An 18,338-nucleotide genomic window follows, 5' to 3' on the forward strand; every position below is an offset into this window, starting at 1 on the left:
GACGGGCCTGAGCCGGCCGCAGCCCCGCTCCGCCCGTCCCCCGAAAGACACCAAGACTCGCAGCCAGCTCCTTCGACAATACTCTTTATTTGATTAAAGACTTGGTATTCTCCGCGTACGCGTACACTGGAATGTGCTCTATTCCCTAGGCCAGTATCGTACAGGGTTACAAAAGTGGGGTGATCTCAGTGCGGTGGAAGTATTACCATCCAACAAATTTAAGGGGAAAAAAAAGCTCCTTGGATGCTTGAACCAACCTCGACTCCATTTTAAAATCATACAGACAAACAACTCTCGCACAGGACCCCATTAATAGGATTTGTCGCCTACTTCGCTAGGGAACAGGGTTTGCTCTCCCACCCTCCCAGGACAGGGTCAGGGTTGATTTCCTCTCGGGTGCTGCCAACAGAGGAGAGACCACGAACTTCTTTGGCAGAGGAGCCCAGGGAAGTGAGAGACACTCGCTCTCACAGCTATGCTCTCTGGGGAGCACAGCACACGTGCTTTTAGGGCATTTGCTCTCCATCTGTGTGCTTGGGCCCTCTGGCAGCAGCTGGCATGCTCCCCTGCAAGACCTTGCCGGGGGCCAGTTCAGCTCTCTGTGACAGACCCCAAGTCAAGCAGGTGAGATGAGTTTTGAGGGGAGCACAGGTCTGTGAGATGAGGCAAATGACACTTGTGAGGCAGCAGGAGGAGGAACAGCTCTGGGATGCCAAACACCATACTAGGGTGCTGCTTGCACTCACATCAGCCCCCCCGCCCCGGTTTTTGGGAAGCCCACATTTCCTTCCTCCTCCATTCGCAAGCGCTGAGAAAGAATGCTACTTTGAGACATCCTGACACCCAGGCTGGCCGAGTAACCCACTCTCCACATCTGCTTACACTGAGGCAGGCAAAGCCATCAACCTCCCATGACACCAAAAGGGCACCGGGAAGGACAGGCAGCTGGTCCTAACCTAATTAAACCGCCTCCAAAGCCTGGCCCAAAAGCAGCTGGAGCAGACAGCGAGCCTGTGTGCAGGACAGTCCCCTCTGGACACTCTCCCCGCCCCAGCAGGAGCCAGAGCATCCGGAGCCGCAGCCTGTGCCACCTCAGAGCCCTCTCCGAGCCAGAGAGGTGAGCCCAGGTGTGCAGCAGGGCCAGAGAGACAGCAGTAACTGTGCAGGGTGAAAGGACCCCAGCGCCGAGTCCCTCCCACGCCCCTGCCACAACCCCCCTGCCTTTGAAACCGAGGCCAGCTTGCTATGCTTCTACCAGATGGAGGGGTCTGGAGAAGCAAGGCGCCCCCGCGCCCGTTATCTTAATGCCTGCTTTCATCATCGGAAACAAGAGTTGAAGGCCAAGGAGAAATTAAAATGGCAGCACCAACAATGGAACAGTGTGTGACGCTTCAAAAAGGAAGAGAACGATGTCTGGTAGGCTCTGGGACTGAGCTCCGGTCGTCTTCAAGGGAGAAGGGGACGTGTCAAAGCCAGGTTCTCTGCCGAGATCTTGCTTTTCTGCCGGCCGGTAAAAATCTGCCAAAGAAATTTGTAGCCTTTCCCCCCCGTGAGCATGTCAATTCTCTGCCAAAAATGTCTGTGACCCAGGAGTGCTGCAGATGGCAGGCAGAGCCAGGCGTCTTAGCAGAGAGGGGGCTGCGGCGTTCCCAACATTCAGAATAAACTTCGGCCTTTTTTTTTTTTTTTTTTTAAATTTAAAAATTTCTTCCTTTGCGATTCCCCATGGCTGGCATTACAGGATTTCATATTTGTCCACCAGGAAGGTGGTTTCAGTAGAAAACCTTACAGGGCTGTTCCCGTCTACCTGGGTCACTTTGGTAACCTGCAGAGACAATGGGCAGAGTTAGCTCAGCATTGAACGCCGCTCGCCACCACAGCTCCGCAGCGCTTTCCAATGCCAGGACAGTCACGAGGACAGAATCAACCCAGAACTTTCAAACCACAAGTCAGCCCTGAAAGAAAGACCTTTGTTCTCAGGAAACCTGAAAACAGGGGAATGATTTCCTGCCATAGCTGTGTCTCTGCTGAAAGCTGCCCACGAGGAGTTAAGCAGCAGTCGCTAGCTACAGTTCAGCGGGGACAGACAGACAGTCATATGCCGAGAAGTATTTTGGCTCGGAAGGCTGATGAATTCTCTGACAAAGTCTGAGGGGAATTAAGGATTACTCAGAGGCATGAAGGCACAACCGAAACTGCAGGTGAGCTCCGGGAAGCTGAAGCTGCCAGTGCTGTCCACTGGCACTCCTGAATCCGGCTAACAGAGAGGCAACCTAATGCCGACGCCTAAGCCTTTGCCAAGCAGGACAGCAGGGCCCACATGCCACAGCACAGCCATTTTTAGCCAGCGGGTGACTGAGGCAGCTCAAAACAGGCAAGAGTGACATCACGCCTGCAGCGTGCCAGCAGTGACCGTACCTGTATGTTGCAATAGTTCTTTTTGGAGACGAAGGAGACTTGCACTGGGAAGAAGTCGTTTGGCTGCCCTGCTATGCTGAACTCCAGGCTGCCACTCTTGTTTTTGGCATCTATCACTGGCAGGCACCACTCGAGGAGATTCCTCCGGCTGTCGTGGCGATACTCACCATCAATCTCCCCAATCACTGGGGCGCCGACACCAGACCTAGGGCAGGCAACAAGAAGTTACAATAGCTTGCCTCCACAGAGCTAAGAAAACGCTTGTCAAGCCCATTGGCTTGGCCAGACCTGCAAACCAGAGAGGGGAAGGAACCAGTGGGATCCAGGATGGCTCTCGTTAGCACTGCCTGGACAAGGAGTGTTACTTACGGCAAGGGGATGGTGATGATCACATCGTTCAGCTCTAGGCTCTCCTCTTGCAACTCATATTCAATGTTAACATCACAACTGTTCCCGCTTTCTGATGGCCAGCAGTTAACTGAGGGCACAGAAACACTATGGTGAACCACACCAGCTTTCTACACGGAACAGGCTTCCAAAAAGTGATGCACTCCAAAAAGCGCAGCAAAGAAATTCTGACTTGAAGAAAAGCCTTGTGTTTTCTTCAAGAGTATTACAGAAAACAGATGCTGCCGAGAACAACAGCTACTATCCAATGGAAGACCCACAGTTATCTCTGGCATCTCACAAGGTGCCACACTCCAGAGGCAGCCCAGCTGCTGCAAGGCAGGCTACAAGCTGGCAGCCTGTGGATGAACATCAGCCTCTTGTGCCCGAGCCCCCAGAGGCACCCTTGCACTCACTTGTCAATGGAATGAAGGACTCTTCCGTGGTCTGCAACCTCCACTTCAGCACACCCACGTCACTGTTAATAGGGAATGACTTCTCTGGGTTCTTCAAACCAATCTGCGATTCTGCGGTGAAGAGCTTCTTGTCCACGTTTGGATGAGTCTGAAAGGGGAACATATGCCCAGGCTGTAACTCTCAAGCCTAAGGAGAGAACCCTATGCAGGTAACGCGGGTTCTAGGAAGACAGGCCTACGCATCCCAGAGTATTTTCCCTGACAAAATACGCATCAGTTTTGCTCCTGGCTCAGAAGCCCAACTGGAGCACATCTGCTTATCGACTTGGGATTCCTTCCAGAAACTGCTGACCCACTAAGAAGAATCCACACCACTGCTGTTTTTACATGCCGCTGCGCCAGAGACTCTAGCAATGCATCTCCTGGGCTGATACCTACAGAACAACTATAACAACTCTTAAAAATCTCAAAGACCACCCTGAAGACCCACAATGGACACTTCTCTTGAAGAAAAAACAACCTAGTGCTGCTGGGAAGAGCATCCTGAAACCGCAAAAAGACTACTTCCCCCAGCAACCTCAGTGGGTATAGACGTCAGCAGCCAAACTCAACTTAAGTATTCTATCTTCACAACAGCAACCGTAAGCAGCTTTTTAGAGGCAGAGGATTTTTGCAAGTCAACATTCAAGTTGCACTAGAAAGACAGGAGTCAGCACTGGGGTTGATCTTGTCTTCCACCTGAAGCAGCACATGTGACAGCATTGTTAGGAACTCGCTCATGAGATGCGCTGATAAAGAACCTGCTACAGTCTGAGCAGACCTGCAGCCACCTAGCTATGTACAGACAAGCTTTTGGCGAGGAGGAGGGAGCAAAAGAGTGTATCAAAGCAGCGCAATCTCCAGACCAAGAAGGTCACAGAAGCAGACAGGAAGAAAGGGGAAGGCATGTCTCCAGAATCTTCTGAGCTGCTGTCGCTGGCTGCAATCAAGGGCTCCAGCAATCGTCTCTGACACAGCAGTGACAGGACACAAGTGACCCCGAGAAGAAATGGCTTTCTAGATAATAAATTAATTCTTCATTGGGACAGTTAAGTTTATTCTAATACTCCCACTGCACAACTAAAGCTCGCATCATATGAACGAGCAGCAGGCAACACACCAGGCTGCTGCAAAGTCCAAGTGAGATCAGATGGCATGCCAATGTGCGTTACTCGACAGATAAGGCTCTGAGGGCAGGAAGGTAAGTGCGTGCACGAGACCAGATTTCTCAAGTGAACTTCAGTCTTTTGAGCACGAGCTGGCCCTGCATTTACGCTGCAGTAACATCTGCTGTGACTACTCCCATTTTCAACACATTCACTGAGGCGGCTTGGGCAAGAACACGGGACAGTAACACACTCGAGTATTTTCAACTTTTTGCCCCGGAGAGCAGCAAAAGCACGTTCGATAGCACAGGACGCCAAACAGGCTTTACCTGTAGCTGCACTCCCCTCTTGTCTTCATTTTCTACATGCAGGCGAATCCGTGCAAACTTTTCATCGGAAATGTGCAGCATGATCATGCCATGCAGCTCCATGTTCTGCAACCCTCCGTCACGGCCACAAGTCAAGGAAATTTTCTCCTCTATTTTCATGTGCACACTAGACAGACAGAAAAAAAGCAGGTATCTCAAGCCCTACGCTTGACTTCTAACAGACAAGATGAGAGATTAGCGCTCAGCAAGGACAGGCTAAATGTAACGTGCAGGTGCTTCCAAGAACGTGATGGCCCCGAACGGAATACCACGGATGGCACAGTGGATGCTAATACTGCTCCAACAGGTTAACTCGGGGGCAGGCAGGTCTGCAACCGATGGAAGCCCAGATAAACAGCAAAGATACAGCATCTCGATGTGCTGTTCACTCAAGATCCCTCTGCCATACAGCAGCATGGCTCACGGCACTAAAAGGTTCTGAATTGCTACTTGTAAAACAAACCGCGAACGATTCCATCCTAAGCCGCAATAAGGCAGGAACTCTTTGTGTCTGGGGAGCAGGAAAAACGGCAGCTATTTTAAGGGAAAAAGGCATAGGAAAATTCCCAATCTCAGCTAAACAATGGATGTACATCCCATGTTAGTTAAGGTGATGCCTCATCAAACTAGCCATCTGCTTTTTTGCTGCTGTGCTTTCCGAGATTTTGCCCACCATCTTTTAAAATTAACAGGCTGTGTGAGCACACAGAACTGAACAGCAGGAAAAAGCCTGTTCTGAAAATGAAAAAGGAAGCTAACTCACGAAGCAACACGTGCATCGCAGAGAGCTGAGAGGAGACCGCTTTCAACACAAGGACAGTACCTACCTCTCCATGTTAACAGGAGGAGCAAGAACTTTGGCCGCTTCTGTAGAGCGCTTGCCTACTGAAGTCATGATATTTTCTCCTTCCGATTTCAGCTTGTCCACAAAGTTGTCCACCTCCTTCCCCTTAGCGCCAAGTTTCAAGGCTTTGCTGGGACCTGAAGGCCTAAACAGAAGGTGTAAGAATCTCCAAGTCAGCCCGTGGCAACAGATTTCTCCTTCCTCAGTTACCTTCCAGTGTTGCACCTTGACTACCCCAACAATACAGTGTTCACCTCAGCAGCCTTTTTCTAGGGGAGAACGCGCACGGAATTGACGATCTTACGCGTAGGGTGCTACAGTGTAATTTAGATCTGGACCCAGTTCTGCATATTACGAGCAGCTGGGACCTCTTTCTTGCACAAAATGAGAATCCCATTGCTCATCAAAGACTCCAGAGAGACTAGGGGATGTGACTGTGGTACACAGCACCAAACGCTTCTTAGTAATAAAGGGGGGGTCTTGAGAACATATACCGGCCTACAAGCAGCCACATTAAAGGCTCACAGGTCAAAGCTAAGGGGAGGCTTTACAAAGGCATGACGATCTCTATCTGCCCAGTGACCGAACGGAGGGCCACACAGACAAAGAACCCACGTTAGAGAGCCTTTATTTGGGCATGTGGTTTCAGCCACAGCCAGCTCCAAGGAACACTTGCTCCCTACTGCACACCTACCTGGCAGGCGCTGGTGCCACTTTGGGCTTCTCCGTCTCAATGATGGTCTCTGTGATCATCGCTGCCGTCGTGCCTCCAGACACGGCTGAGCTACCAAAGCCGCCGAAACCCGGTGCCTTTTTGCCCTGTCTCTCCGCGTCCCTCCTGGCCTGCTGCAATTCCTTTGCTTTACGGCGCATCTCAGCTTTCGCTTCACGTTCCTGAGTCTGAAGCAGAAGACAAGAGGCTGATAGAGCTTTGCAATCTCAATCTTATTCTGCACAGCAACTAAGTGCACGTGGCCCTAAACTCTTTGCAAAGAACAAGGAAACAAGAGATGGGCATTTAGTTTACAGGAAAGCTAAATAACTTTACGACACCCAACAAAGTGGAGTAACGCCTTTGTATAAAAAAAAAAAAAAAAAAAAGGCAGCGTTTCCCAGACAGGTTACCTCACACCAGGCTTGCAGTTATTCCTACTCACCTCTCGGACAGCTCGGAACACCTTTTCTTCATGCGAGTCCATCTCAGTGAAGGTCCGAATTTGTGCCAGGTTTACGTTCTCACGGTAGCCCAGGGCAACAATTTCATCAAAGGCAAAAATCAGGTCGAAGCAGTGTTCGGAGATCTCATTCTCCTCCAGAGCTCGACAATATTCAGGGATCTAGTTAGGGGAAAACATTTTAAAGGAGTATCCGTAGACAATACCGCACAAGCATTTTCTCTCTACTATCCCCAGACCTCACAGCTGCGCTAGACCCTCCAGGAGAGCGGCGCTCCACCAAGGTGCTCTTCGTGACTTGACATCGTCAATAAACAACAAGACGAAGTTTTGCCGTTATTAGTTTTTCTCCACTAAGATACTTATAATACAACCTCTAAGCTTAATTCTAACACTAACTCAGAGGAACCCAAACACACGTTGGGGCCAGTGAATTTCCTGAAGGTCCTTTGCTTGCATGAAGACAGCTGCACAAACTCGCTGCTTAGAAATGCATATAAAGCAGCGCTGTACTTCTAACAATCCCGTACGGTAAGGTCATGTTATTTTTCAGAGGAATATGGGTGTTATCTTAAGAATACAGGGAACATTTAATGCTAAATTTACAACATCCCCCCTTTGGTCTCACTAGCTGAAACGTAACCGAGGTTTGGTTTTGGTTTTTTTTTTACATGTTGTTCAAAAATACCACCGAAACATCAAAGCTTACTTCCAGGTCAGGAAGAGGCCCTGGAAAATCAAGTTGCCAGGTGGAGGCAGACAGCACTTCAGCACCAGCTCACCAACAGGTTCCCTTACAACGGCACTGTTTCAGGCTACACACGTGCAAACTCTGTATTAAGCGACACACACTTACCACCCTAGAGAAGAGTCGGAGTGTTTCTAGGTCTTCCAGGATGTTGCTGTTCTTGGTGGTGATCAGCACCATGTAGAGCTTCTCCATCGGCTGATAGACATACCGCACACTCTCCGTTTCCACAAAAGTGTGCTGCTTCCCCGTGTTCATCAGCTTCGGGAAAGCCGCCAGCAGCCCCTCGATGCGGGTCCGAGTCATCTCTACGAACTGCCGGGAGACGATGGCCTTCCCCGCCTTTGTGCAGACGGCTGCTGCCAACAGCACCTGTGGAGAAGGCAAGTGCTGGTTAGCCAGGCCTCCCACACCGCACAGCCTTGGCAAGCCCAGCGCGGCACGACTCACTCAAAGAAAGGATTGTTTCCAACTATGTTTCATCTCCACGTGTACCACGCAGCCAGCTGATTCTCCCTAAACACAATTCAAAGTCTTTTTCTGTGACCAGCACCAGGAACTGAACTATACTAAAAGCAGAGCTACCTCTGCTTTTCTCTCTCTCCGGTCGGTTTTCTGTTCCTGTGTTATCCTGAATGAGGACTCTCAGTGCTCCCATTGGGCAGACGCAGCGCATCAGCCCATTCCTACACACTCGGGGTGTAACACCGCCCCCCCCCCCCCAACACTTTAGGGGAGGCTCTAGGTTATTGAGTTTTCTGTCAGTCTGGCCCCAGCTTACAACTAAATACAAGAGTGTTGTAAAACGTGACGTTTCCTCCCAATGCCACATTTACAGTAAAGCCAGGTTAATAAAATATTGGCAGCTCTATTAATCACAGCCCATGGATGACTCTCCTGGGCATTTCAGGGATGTTACCACACCAACAATAAAAAGGTAGTAAGGCAATTGCCTGCCTACGTTTTCTCATTCTCTCAGACTACCGAGGCTTCCTCCACACATTTCTCTCTTGTAGATCAGCTTCTTAATTAACTTTGTCAGGATGAGGCAGTTTCTGCACTGAAGATCTTTTAAATCCCCAACCGCTGTTATTAACAGGCAAGTACCAGAAACTCTCACACACGGACCAATTTCAAGTCCCACCTCAGCCCCAGGCCGACAGCACCTGGGATGTGTGCCTCGAGAAGACTGCCAGGTCCTTCTGGACTGCCCTGGGGCCCTGCAGCTTGGGGACAAACATGTCCTGAAGTACTTGGAGATCAGAAATAAGCTTCCTCTCTCTAAGTACTCCCCCAAAGCACTCGGGCCGCGGTGTGAGAGAACCGGACAGCACCAAGGATCCCGGCTGCAGCGCGAGCGCGCAGCTCTATTCTTTAACGGAGCACCATATCAGCCTTTGCTGACCCAGACCGCCGTCAAGCAACGCTATGGATGGCCAACAAGGAGCAGGACTGGTTCTGAGAGAGAAAAAGCTCACAGCGTTACACTCTGCACCACTACGGGACCTGCTGGCCATTCCCCGCGCCCAGCTGCACTCGGCGACGAGGGGACGCCCCTAATACCCCAAACGACCTTTAGAACAAGCGTAATGCCGTGTACCTAAGGCTGCGGCCACCAGCTCCTCTGCCGAAGGGGCACCGCGGCTCTGTAAGCGCTGCTCCGCCGCTGTGCGCGTCCTGCTCGCCCCGGAGGCGGGCAGAGACGGCGTGCCTACGCCCCCCGAGGACTGCCGGCCCCAACTTCGACTCCCCGGGGCCGCAGAAGAACCCGCCGCAGCGCCCTGCTCTGCCCCGCCAGGCCACGGGGCTCCAGCGCCGGCCTGCGCCCAGGCCTGAGCGAGCGGCGGGCCTAGGGGCCGCGGCGGGAAGGGGCCGGCCCCCGCCCCCGCCTCGCTGCTTCCCCGAGCCCCGCTCTGCCCCGCGGCGGCGAGCGGCAGGCCGCGGGCGGGCCCTTACCATGGCGGCGGCGGCGGCGCTGGGCTCGGCGCTCGCTCCCTCGGCGCTCCGCGTCCCCTCGGGCAGCCCCACAAGATGGCGGCGCCGAGCCACGTCCCCAGCCGGAAGCACCGTCACGCACGGCGGGGCGGGGCGGGGCGGTGTCCCGGCGGGCGGTGACACGGACCCCGCCCGCCAGGGGGCGCGGCGGAGGCCGGGCCGCTCTAGCCGGCTGAGGGCCAGCGAGGCGGGCGGGTCGCCATGGCGACGGCGGCGGGGCGGTGGCGGGGCAGCATGGCGGAGCGGCGGGCGCTGGAGGTGAGCGGCCCGGGGGGCGGCGGGCCGGGCCGGGCCTGGCCGTCGCCTTACCGCCTCCCTCTGCCTAGACCCGCCCCGTCGAGAACCAGCCGTACGACGAAAGCCTGGACCTGCCGGAGGCCGAGGAGGCGGGCGGCGCGGCGGGGAGGCCGGCCGGGGCCCGCTCGCCGCGGGCAGGGGGCGCGGGCCGCCCCCGGGGTTCCCGCCGGCCGGGGCTGCCCGGGGCAGGGGGCGGCGCGGCCGATCGCAGCAGCGACGAGGAGGGCAGCGGCGGCAAGGTAGGAGCGGCGCCGGCGGCGGGAGGGGCGGCCCGGTAAGGCGGCCCGGTGAGTCCCGGCCCTTTTCGCCTAGGAGGAGGCGGCGGCCCGCTCGGCCCCTGCCGCCGCCCTCAGCGAGGACGAGGACGACTCGGAGGAGGAGGAGGATTCCTCCGAGACCGACTCGGAGGATGACTCCGAGGAGCACGGGGCTGCGCTGGAGGGGTAAGTGGCGCTAGCGGCCGGAGCCTGGGGCCTGGGCCCGATGCCGGACTCCGGTGCCGTAGGGGCCCTTTCAGCTCCGCTGGGGTGCTCGTGATCCCGCGAGGGCGAGCGTGGCCGTAGGCAGCGGGACAGGCAGCTCTTTCCTCCTGGCACCCGGGAAAAAGAGGTGCCTTCGTGTGACAAACGGCAGCCACCCGGGGCGGCTCCTCGGTCAGTCCCCAGGCCCCGCTTTGCTGTGCCAAGGCGAGGCACAGCTGGGAACGACCGAGGGCGTCAGCTAGCCTCCTGTCTCAGCTTCAGCCCTGCCTGACAGTGGGTGGATGCCCAAGAAAGAGGAGGCGCATCTCAGACACATCATCCATCTCCTGATAATCCTCCTCCTTTTCCACTGGTATCAATGCTGAAACATTACTAAATCCCTGAGTTGCTGTCCTAACGCCTGCCTTTGTGTGGAGCTCTCATCCACTTTTTGGCAGCTCCTGTACAAGTCTTTCTGAGCACAAGCAACAGTCCATCGCTCAAGGGCTTTTTCTGGCTAGGAGGCCTAAGGCAAAACATGGCCCAATAGTGGTTTTCCTGTGCTGGAAGTCTTTAAGAGAGGACTGACTACCTGGTGTTTCAGGTTCCTTCACACTTGGGTCCCCCTTCTTGCTTGTACAGAACATACCACACATTCATCTTTGCCCGCGTTTCTCTTCTTTTCTTTAGTGACTTCAATCTAGCGGATTATGACTACCTGCCAGTGTCTTCTGAAATCAAAGAACTCTTTGAGTACATCAAGAGGTGAGTGGGAGGGGTTTTAGCCCACTCTTGGCTGTCCCTTGTGTCAATTATCGTGGCAAGCTTGGTAGGACAGTTCAGAGTCACCCATGCTGTGGTGGTGTTTTTTTCCAGGTACACTCCCAAAACAATAGAGATCGAGCACAAACTGCAGCCTTTTATTCCAGACTTTATTCCCGCAGTTGGAGACATTGACGCGTTCCTAAAGGTACAGTCGCTTCAGGTTCCTCTATACGTCCTGCTGCACAAGCCGAAACAGAATGTGGCATCGGTGCGAGAGGGGCAGTTGGGCTGTACAGACCAGAGGTGGCTGGTCTGCCCCCACAGTGGTGCATACCCTTGCCCTGCGGTGTCAGAGGTAATGTTCTAGAGATCTGGGAAACTATGCTCAGTGGTTCAGTCACCCTCTCAAACAGCACATAAGTCATCTGGGGCAAGGCCTGCCTTCTCCCTTGTCCAATACGTTGTGCTTTTCGGGTAGCACTGTACTAACACCTTGTATTCAAGAGAGCACACCTACCACTTCCTTTTAGGGTCTGATTTTTCAATGGCAGGGAGGTTCCGTACAAAATACCCCAACTTCCCCCGCTCTGGACTCCTGTATAAGACAGGGTCTCTGTTTATCTGCAGGTTCCTCGTCCCGATGGCAAACCTGATAACCTTGGCCTGCTGGTCCTGGATGAGCCATCGACCAAGCAGTCGGATCCCACCGTGCTCTCCCTTTGGCTGACGGAGAACTCCAAGCAGCACAACATCACCGTGAGTTGCAGAGAGGGAGGGGGCACTTGCTGCACACTGGCTGCAGCAAAACCATTGCATTTTACTTTTGCCTCTGTGACTACAATGTTACAGCACGACTGGTAACTTGGCTTTAAAAGCAGAAAAACCTAACCTTTTTCTTTAACCCATAGCTTTAAACTGCAATGGATCTAAGCCTTGCTTCAGGCAAGTCTTGGTACAGACTTTGGTTCCCTTTCCTTCAGGTGAAGCTTTGTCTCCTTTTGGTTGTCAATACCTGAGTTTACTTGGTGTTTTGTTCACCAGCTGCTCTTCTGTCGGCAGAAATCAGTCGGTATAGTGCAACTAGGAGAGAAAAAAATGCATGGTTAATCAGGAGCGAACACATGGTTTGCAAAAAAGCTCCGAAACACTGCAAAATGCTTCCAGGTTTATATTTCTGTTTTTAGCAGCAGATAAAAGTGAAGAGTTTGGAGAACGCAGAGAAGAACCCCAAAGCCATCGACAGCTGGATTGAAAGTATCAGTGAACTGCACCGCTGCAAACCTCCTGCCACAGTCCATTACACCAGGTGAGCCGTTACATCAGCTCGCCTTCAGACACACTCGTACAGCGTAAGCTCAGGTCAGTGGGAGGCTGGTAGCAAAGTCTCGGAGCGCTGAGTAAAACTATCAAAATATCTCTGAGAGGGAGAAGACGTGCTGACTCTCAGGATAGCCCTAGCATGCACATGTGCAGGACACACTGTTTCCTGCTCTGCACTTCTCTTGCCCTGCGTAACTTGGGTTAGTTTAACAGCTAGCACACAGAACTTGTCACTTGGCAAGCTTAGGCTTGTTTTGATACATAAAAATGCCCACATCGACCCTCATCAGGCGTGCAGCGCTCTCTCAGTTGGTTAGAATGGAGCCTGTCCCATTTACAGCTGTCTGGCAGTAGGAAGCCATTTCAGTTCTGTGTGATCCTGAAATTCATGTTCTTTTCTTTCCTGGCAGGCCAATGCCTGACATCGAGACCCTGATGCAGGAATGGTTGCCAGAATTTGAGGAGCTTTTGGGAAAGGTATGTTGTCCGAGCGATAAGCAGTTAGCACAGTGCATGGTGTTAGACACCATCTTCTATGAAAGCTGGGTTCCTGCTCCGTTTTGAGCTCTTTGCCCACAGCCCGGCCCATTCAGGTTTCTTCCTCGCTTACTGTTTCTCCCTTGCCAGAAGACAGGGGAGCAGTCCAGTGCCTGAATTCCCATCTGCTGCCCCACTGGCCTCTGTGCTCAGCCTGAGGTCAGCGCGTGCTCTTGGGCTCTTGCCGTGCAGGAGCAGAGCTGACAGCCTCATCTATTCCAGGTGGGCCTCCCGACTGCAGACATGAACTGTGACCTGGCTGAATACGTCGACATGATATGTGGTAAGCGGGGGAAGCTGTGCTGAAGATGCAAGTGTGCTGCTGGCCTGGCGCTGTCTCACTTAAAGCAAGAGACCTCTAGGTGCAGGCTCAGCCCTGACTAGTCGAGATCATTCTCTGTTGCCTTCAGTAGGAAGCAGAATCTTGTACCGCAGGCGCCTGCGGTCTTTGATGAGCGAAGGCCTAAGTGATCATGGGCAGTGGGAAGCTCAGCCTTTACTTGCAGCACTCTGTGCAGGGCGGTGCAGCCCAGATGCTCTCACACGCTTCTGTTCTTGCTTGTAGCCATTCTGGACATCCCTGTGTACAAGAGTCGGATCCAGCCTCTGCATGTCCTCTTCTCCCTCTACTTGGAGTTCAAGAACTCGCAGGTATGCAGCTCCAGACAGGCACTGCTCACCTGGCTGGAAGCATTGCAGAGCTCCTCTCCTTACATTTGGCTTCCCTGTGCTGTGGGTGTCTGTAAAGGGCTGGTAGGCCACGATAAAGGGGTCCAAAGAAAGTTTTCTAAGCTTTTCCTTTCCCTAGTACCTCAACATTACACAAGGAGCCTCTGACGTGCCGCAAGGCACACAGCATTAAGTTTAGCAGTCCAGCGTAAGCCCAGAATGCTTTTTGTGCCAAAGTTGGGGCGACTGCTGGGCACGCAGCTCAGACAGAGCAGAAGTGGCTTGCGTTTTCAGATGCACGCCTGTAGGCTCATTCACGAGAGTCGAGCCCTTGCACTAATGCATTCCTTCCCCTGCAGCATTTCAAGGCCCTGGCTGACGGGAAGAAGGGCAGGAGCCCACCATCCAACCCGCCTTCACAAGCAGCAGACGCAGAAGTGTTAAGCTTTACTTGAAGCTTCACGTTAAACCCTCGTCTCCTGGATCAATGTCTGCCGCTGGACATCAACCTTGGACCGCAGCAGCCTGTGAAGCAGCGCAGGGCACTTCAGAAGCCTTCTTGGTTTTATAGATACTGCTGAGCTGTCCTGCATTCATGGAGTAGGACGTTACTAATCAGATTGCACAAGCTGCCTGACCACTCCATTTTTTACTTGTTCCCAAAGAGTTCTGTATTAAACCAGCTCTTCCCAATGGCAGGCTCCCTGTGCTGTAGATGCTGCAGAGCAGAGGTTCCTCGAGCACACGCTATGAGTGCTAGAGCAAGTAGTAATGAATTCCACGCTTGGACACACCACTCGGATCTGCCCGGCACGTTCTAAGGTCTGATCTAGGGATCTGGAATCTCCTCTGCCCTGTATTGTTGAGCCCCTTTTTTTCTATTCTCAAGCCCCTTAGCTGCTGCCAAGGAGAAATAATCAGCGCGGCACCACACAGATGCTTGAGTTTAGTTTATTGCTGTTGGGAAGACTCTTTCCAGCCCCCGCCATGCTGCTTGCCCACCCATCTGCCACAGCTCTGGCAGGGGCGGGGAGGATCATGTAGCAAGCAGGCCACGAACCTGCTAAAGCAAGGCTGGTGCTGGGCCTTACCCCAGGAGGAATCACAGCGCTAGCAGCTTGGCAGAGCCTGGCTATAAACAGCTTGGATAAGTTTTGATTATAGTAGTCTATTCGTAAAGCGCACGGGCTACATAAAACATGCCTTGGCTAATGGCACAGCTGCCGTGACCTTAACATATAGCTGGGGGCTGGTCAGCGCCTGCCACCCAGCACGGCCTCTCCGGCACCCTCGGCTGCGCTCCTCCGGATGCTGGTACGTACCTGGGACCAGACAGCCCTGGCTCACGGGCACCACGTTGCGTCTCACAGCCAGATCTCGTCGCTGCTCATGCTGGGCACTTTGTAGATGCGCCCGGACATCGGGAGCTGGACAAAACCTACAGGACAAAGACAGCTCGTTGCCATCACCTTTTGGGACAGCTGTGGAGGCCGGGGTCCCCGTAGCATGGCTTTTGGACTCCTTGCCCACCTACGCCCCCTCACCGAGCTTGCTGAGGACCAGGAAGTTCTCTGGCCCCGGGAGCGCACCCTCCTCTCCCCTGGCACCGGTTCCCGCATCCATGGGGGCATCTGCGGGGAAGTAAAGGGGTGAGAGCTGGGACGTTTAGCCCTTGCCCGGGCAGGGCCTGTGGCCTCACATGTCCCTCTGCACCGGCACCTTGGGGTCTTACCTCTGGCCTGCTGCACGAGGTCACCGAGGTGCAGGTCGGGCGGCAGGGACCGGGTCTGGCGGGGCAAGCGCGTGCTCCAGGGCTGCGGGTGCTCAGAGCTGCTGCAACGGGAGCACCGGCTGAGCGGGCTGCTCCCTTCTGCTCGCCCCTCACCTGGCACTGTCTTGGGCCAGCGGCATGCTAGGCAGGCGGCGCAGGAGCCCAGGCTAAGCAGGGCACCCAGGGCCAGGGCTGCTCCAACGGTGACGCCCAGGAGGGGCAGCTCCACACGGGCATCCAGCAGACCTGCACGGGCAGCGCAGCCCCCCTCAGCACCCCTCTGCAGGGCTGCTGCTCCTCTGCATCTCTCCTCCCCCCCCCACCCCCAACACCTACCTGGGGTTAGGAGGGAGGTGGTGGTGATGCCGACACTGTTTGTAGCACTGATGGAAAAGTTGCCGGCCACGTGACTGAGGTGGATGCGAAGCGAGTGGTTGGCCAGCCCCGGATAGTGCGTCGCACCCAAAAGGAGGAACTCAGAGGCGTTGGCCATCACCTGCCCGTCCTGGTCAATCCAGGTGATGCTGGCGGGTGGGTTGGCTTGCACCAGCACAAAGAGTACTAGAAGGAGCCCAGCACCCTCGACCTCCTGGTAGCGGGCATCTGCCCGCAGGATCTCCGGCTTATCTGGGCAACAAACACAGGCAGTGAGGTGGACAGGAGGGATGGGGAGGGGGCAGCGGGGGTGGGGGCAGCACAGCCAGGAGCAGGATTTTCCTCGCCCAAGGCCAGGATCGCTCCTCAGCCATGTTTGTGCAGGACTGATGAGATGCTGCCCCACGACAGCTGCGATGGATGCAGATCATGGTACTGCTCTGGCCGGGCAGCAACCCCCCATGCGCCCTCCCTGCACCTCCAGCTAGAGCAGGGCCGGCGCTGCGGACCTTACACTGCACGTCGAGGAGGACGGAGGCGTTGTAGGTCTCACCGGAGGCCGGGTCCGTCAGGGAGCAGTTGAGCTCGCGGTCGGTGCGCCGGGCGGTGAGGGTGAGGGTGCTGGCAGTGCCCGCGGCCGAGCAGTTTGCCTCCTGCTTCCGGCCGTCGAGGTACCACGCCAGTGTGGCGCCGGGGGCCGGCCGGGGGGCCCGGCAGGTGAAGGCATGGCTCTCCTCCTCCAGCAGAGTGCACACTGCCAGCGGCTGCCCATCAATGGTGGGGCCCAGCTCCCCCAGCCCTGCCGGAGAGCCCGTGGCATGTCAGAGCCACAGTGGGGTCCTGCTGCCAGGGCCACGTGCCAGACCCCGCCACAACCTCACCTGCTGAGCAGAGCACCGGGAGGCTGAGCAGCAGCAGCAGGCAGGCAAGGGCAGCCCCCGGCCACCCCCTGGGACGCCCCATGGTGCGCTGACTGCGCTCAGCGCTAGGAGAGAGGCAGGTGGAGCAGGCACACAGGGCCATCCCCGCGTTGGGCCCCCGGCATGGCAGCATGCGGCAGGGCCAGAGGATGCAGCCGGGCTGCACCTTACCTGGAGCATCGCTGCTGCCGCGTCCAGCCTAGCCCGCAGTGCGGCTCTGCGCCTGGGCCCCGGCACGCAGGGCCGAGCATGCGGCACAGGGGCGGTCCCCAGCGAGGCCGCCAGCATCCCTCTAGCTGGGCCCCCGCAGCCGCCTTCCAGGAGCGGGGCTGGTGCGGCGCGCAGCTGCTGCGGCAGTGGGGTCTGTCCTGCCGCCTGGGTGGCCACGAGCACAGCCCTGGCGCACGTGAGAGCAGCTGGAGACCACCCAGCCAGGGCAGGGGATGAACACCGCTGTGCCCCCCATCTCCCCCCTTCAGTGGAGGGGGCTCAGCACCCTGCTCGGCCCAGCCTCGCACCCATGGGGAGACCCATGGCAGCGGGGCTGTGTGCGCATGGGAATAACGCCACAACTCCCCCCAACGCCGCAAGGAGAGCCCAAGTGCCAGGGACACAGGGAGGTTTATTAGGGGTGGAGCAGAGTCGAGACAAAGCAAGGCACTTTGGGAATTCCTGGGCCCAGCTGTCAGCCAGGAGGAGGAGGAACAGGATCTCCGGCACCGACAATGGATCTGCTCCGGCAGCCAGGATGTGCCCACCTGGGCCACCCTGGGAGCACGGCTCTGCCCGGCCCACGCGCCACCTCGCCCATCTCCTGCCCGTCTCACTCGTTCCCGGTGCCACCAGGGTTGCGCAGCCGCCCCAGCATCTCGCAGAGCATCTGGTTGCAGAGCGCCGAGTAGGGGTTCAGCAGCACCAGCTGCCGCCGGGCAAAGGCGCTGCCCAGTCGCGCTGCTCGCTCAAAGTCCCGCCGGGCATCCTCCTGGCGGGCTTGCAGCTGGTGGATCAAGCCGCGTTGCACGAAGCTTTGGCAGGCAGCGTGGCCACAGCCCCGGCTCAGGCGAATGGCCACGTCCAGGTCCCGCAGGGCGCCTGCCCAGGGCGAGAGAGGTGTCGGGGTGGGCCTGACATACCGGGGGGCTGCCCTGAGGTACTGGGGAGCCGCTCGCAACCTGGCCGCAGCAGCGCTCTGCTCACCTGCCACATCCCCCCGCAGCCGCAGGGCCTGGGCCCGGTTGTTGTAGCCCGAGGCGCGCTCGGGCAGCAGGCGTATGGCCTCGCTGAACCGCTCCAGGGCCGTGCTCACATCTCCTGACTCGGCGGCAGAGACACCCTGCAGCTCCAGGTCCCGGACCTGCTCCAGCAGCTCCGGTGCGAAGGCTTCCCCTGTGGCGGCGTGAAGGGGAGGCCTTGGCCGGGGAAGTGGCCAGCACCAGGACAGCCCAGGGGGCGCAGCCCCGCTGCCCATCCCGCAGCCCCCGTCCCAGCGTGCAGGGTCTGGCCTCGGGCAGGGGCTGCTCCCAGCTGGCAGAGCCACCTCACCTCACCTTCCTCCTGGGCCTCCTCCTCCTCCTCGTCGTCCAGCCCAGGGATATCCCCAAAAGGGGTGCTGGGGTTAAAGATGGTCTGCAGGACAGCCCTGTCATTTGCCGTGGCCATGGTGCCCTCTGTACCGAGACCCCGCATCTGGGCGCCGGCGGGCTGCCTCCAGCAGGTTAATGTTCACA

At 56.1% G+C, this 18,338-nt stretch overlaps 4 protein-coding genes across 8 annotated transcripts; 1 reads left to right on the plus strand and 3 right to left on the minus strand.

The window, feature by feature from the left end:
* Positions 1-68: 68 nt before the first annotated feature.
* ARCN1 (archain 1) lies at positions 69-9,564 on the minus strand. 2 transcript variants are annotated; one of them, XM_069787848.1, is made up of 10 exons: positions 9,458-9,564; positions 7,610-7,873; positions 6,736-6,915; positions 6,273-6,478; positions 5,562-5,723; positions 4,696-4,861; positions 3,222-3,369; positions 2,788-2,896; positions 2,419-2,623; positions 69-1,825 (listed from the first exon to the last, which is right to left on the minus strand). In XM_069787848.1, the coding sequence occupies exons 1-10, from the start codon at positions 9,458-9,460 to the stop codon at positions 1,736-1,738; spliced, it is 1,533 nt and encodes a 510-aa protein (XP_069643949.1). In that variant the 5' UTR covers positions 9,461-9,564; the 3' UTR covers positions 69-1,735. The 2 variants fall into 2 exon arrangements, with proteins under 2 accessions (XP_069643949.1, XP_069643950.1); XM_069787849.1 differs by lacking the exon at positions 9,458-9,564 and adding an exon at positions 9,102-9,120.
* A 79-nt stretch (positions 9,565-9,643) lies between these two features.
* Positions 9,644-14,238, plus strand: IFT46 (intraflagellar transport 46). 2 transcript variants are annotated; one of them, XM_069787856.1, is made up of 11 exons: positions 9,644-9,754; positions 9,823-10,032; positions 10,106-10,236; positions 10,945-11,019; positions 11,131-11,224; positions 11,647-11,775; positions 12,204-12,325; positions 12,750-12,816; positions 13,099-13,159; positions 13,442-13,527; positions 13,905-14,238. In XM_069787856.1, exons 1-11 carry the CDS (start codon positions 9,698-9,700, stop codon positions 13,998-14,000), a joined length of 1,128 nt encoding a protein of 375 aa, XP_069643957.1. In that variant the 5' UTR covers positions 9,644-9,697; the 3' UTR covers positions 14,001-14,238. The 2 variants fall into 2 exon arrangements, with proteins under 2 accessions (XP_069643957.1, XP_069643958.1); XM_069787857.1 differs by having other exon boundaries at positions 12,207-12,325.
* Positions 11,154-17,066, minus strand: TMEM25 (transmembrane protein 25). 3 transcript variants are annotated; one of them, XR_011325513.1, is made up of 8 exons: positions 16,783-17,066; positions 16,573-16,676; positions 16,206-16,490; positions 15,653-15,943; positions 15,278-15,378; positions 15,090-15,176; positions 14,868-14,983; positions 11,154-12,099 (listed from the first exon to the last, which is right to left on the minus strand). XR_011325513.1 is itself a non-coding variant. In XM_069787855.1 (8 exons), exons 1-7 carry the CDS (start codon positions 16,860-16,862, stop codon positions 14,910-14,912), a joined length of 1,167 nt encoding a protein of 388 aa, XP_069643956.1. In that variant the 5' UTR covers positions 16,863-17,066; the 3' UTR covers positions 11,154-12,099; positions 14,868-14,909. The 3 variants fall into 3 exon arrangements, 2 of the variants coding, with proteins under 2 accessions (XP_069643956.1, XP_069643955.1); XM_069787855.1 differs by having other exon boundaries at positions 15,278-15,562; positions 16,245-16,490; XM_069787854.1 differs by having other exon boundaries at positions 15,278-15,562.
* A 147-nt stretch (positions 17,067-17,213) lies between these two features.
* TTC36 (tetratricopeptide repeat domain 36) lies at positions 17,214-18,325 on the minus strand. Its single transcript, XM_069787858.1, has 3 exons — positions 18,159-18,325; positions 17,809-17,997; positions 17,214-17,703 (listed from the first exon to the last, which is right to left on the minus strand). Exons 1-3 carry the CDS (start codon positions 18,295-18,297, stop codon positions 17,435-17,437), a joined length of 597 nt encoding a protein of 198 aa, XP_069643959.1. The 5' UTR covers positions 18,298-18,325; the 3' UTR covers positions 17,214-17,434.
* Positions 18,326-18,338: the final 13 nt, after the last annotated feature.

This window comes from Haliaeetus albicilla, chromosome 7 (genome assembly GCF_947461875.1).
Source record: "Haliaeetus albicilla chromosome 7, bHalAlb1.1, whole genome shotgun sequence".
Classification (NCBI taxonomy): domain Eukaryota; kingdom Metazoa; phylum Chordata; class Aves; order Accipitriformes; family Accipitridae; genus Haliaeetus; species Haliaeetus albicilla.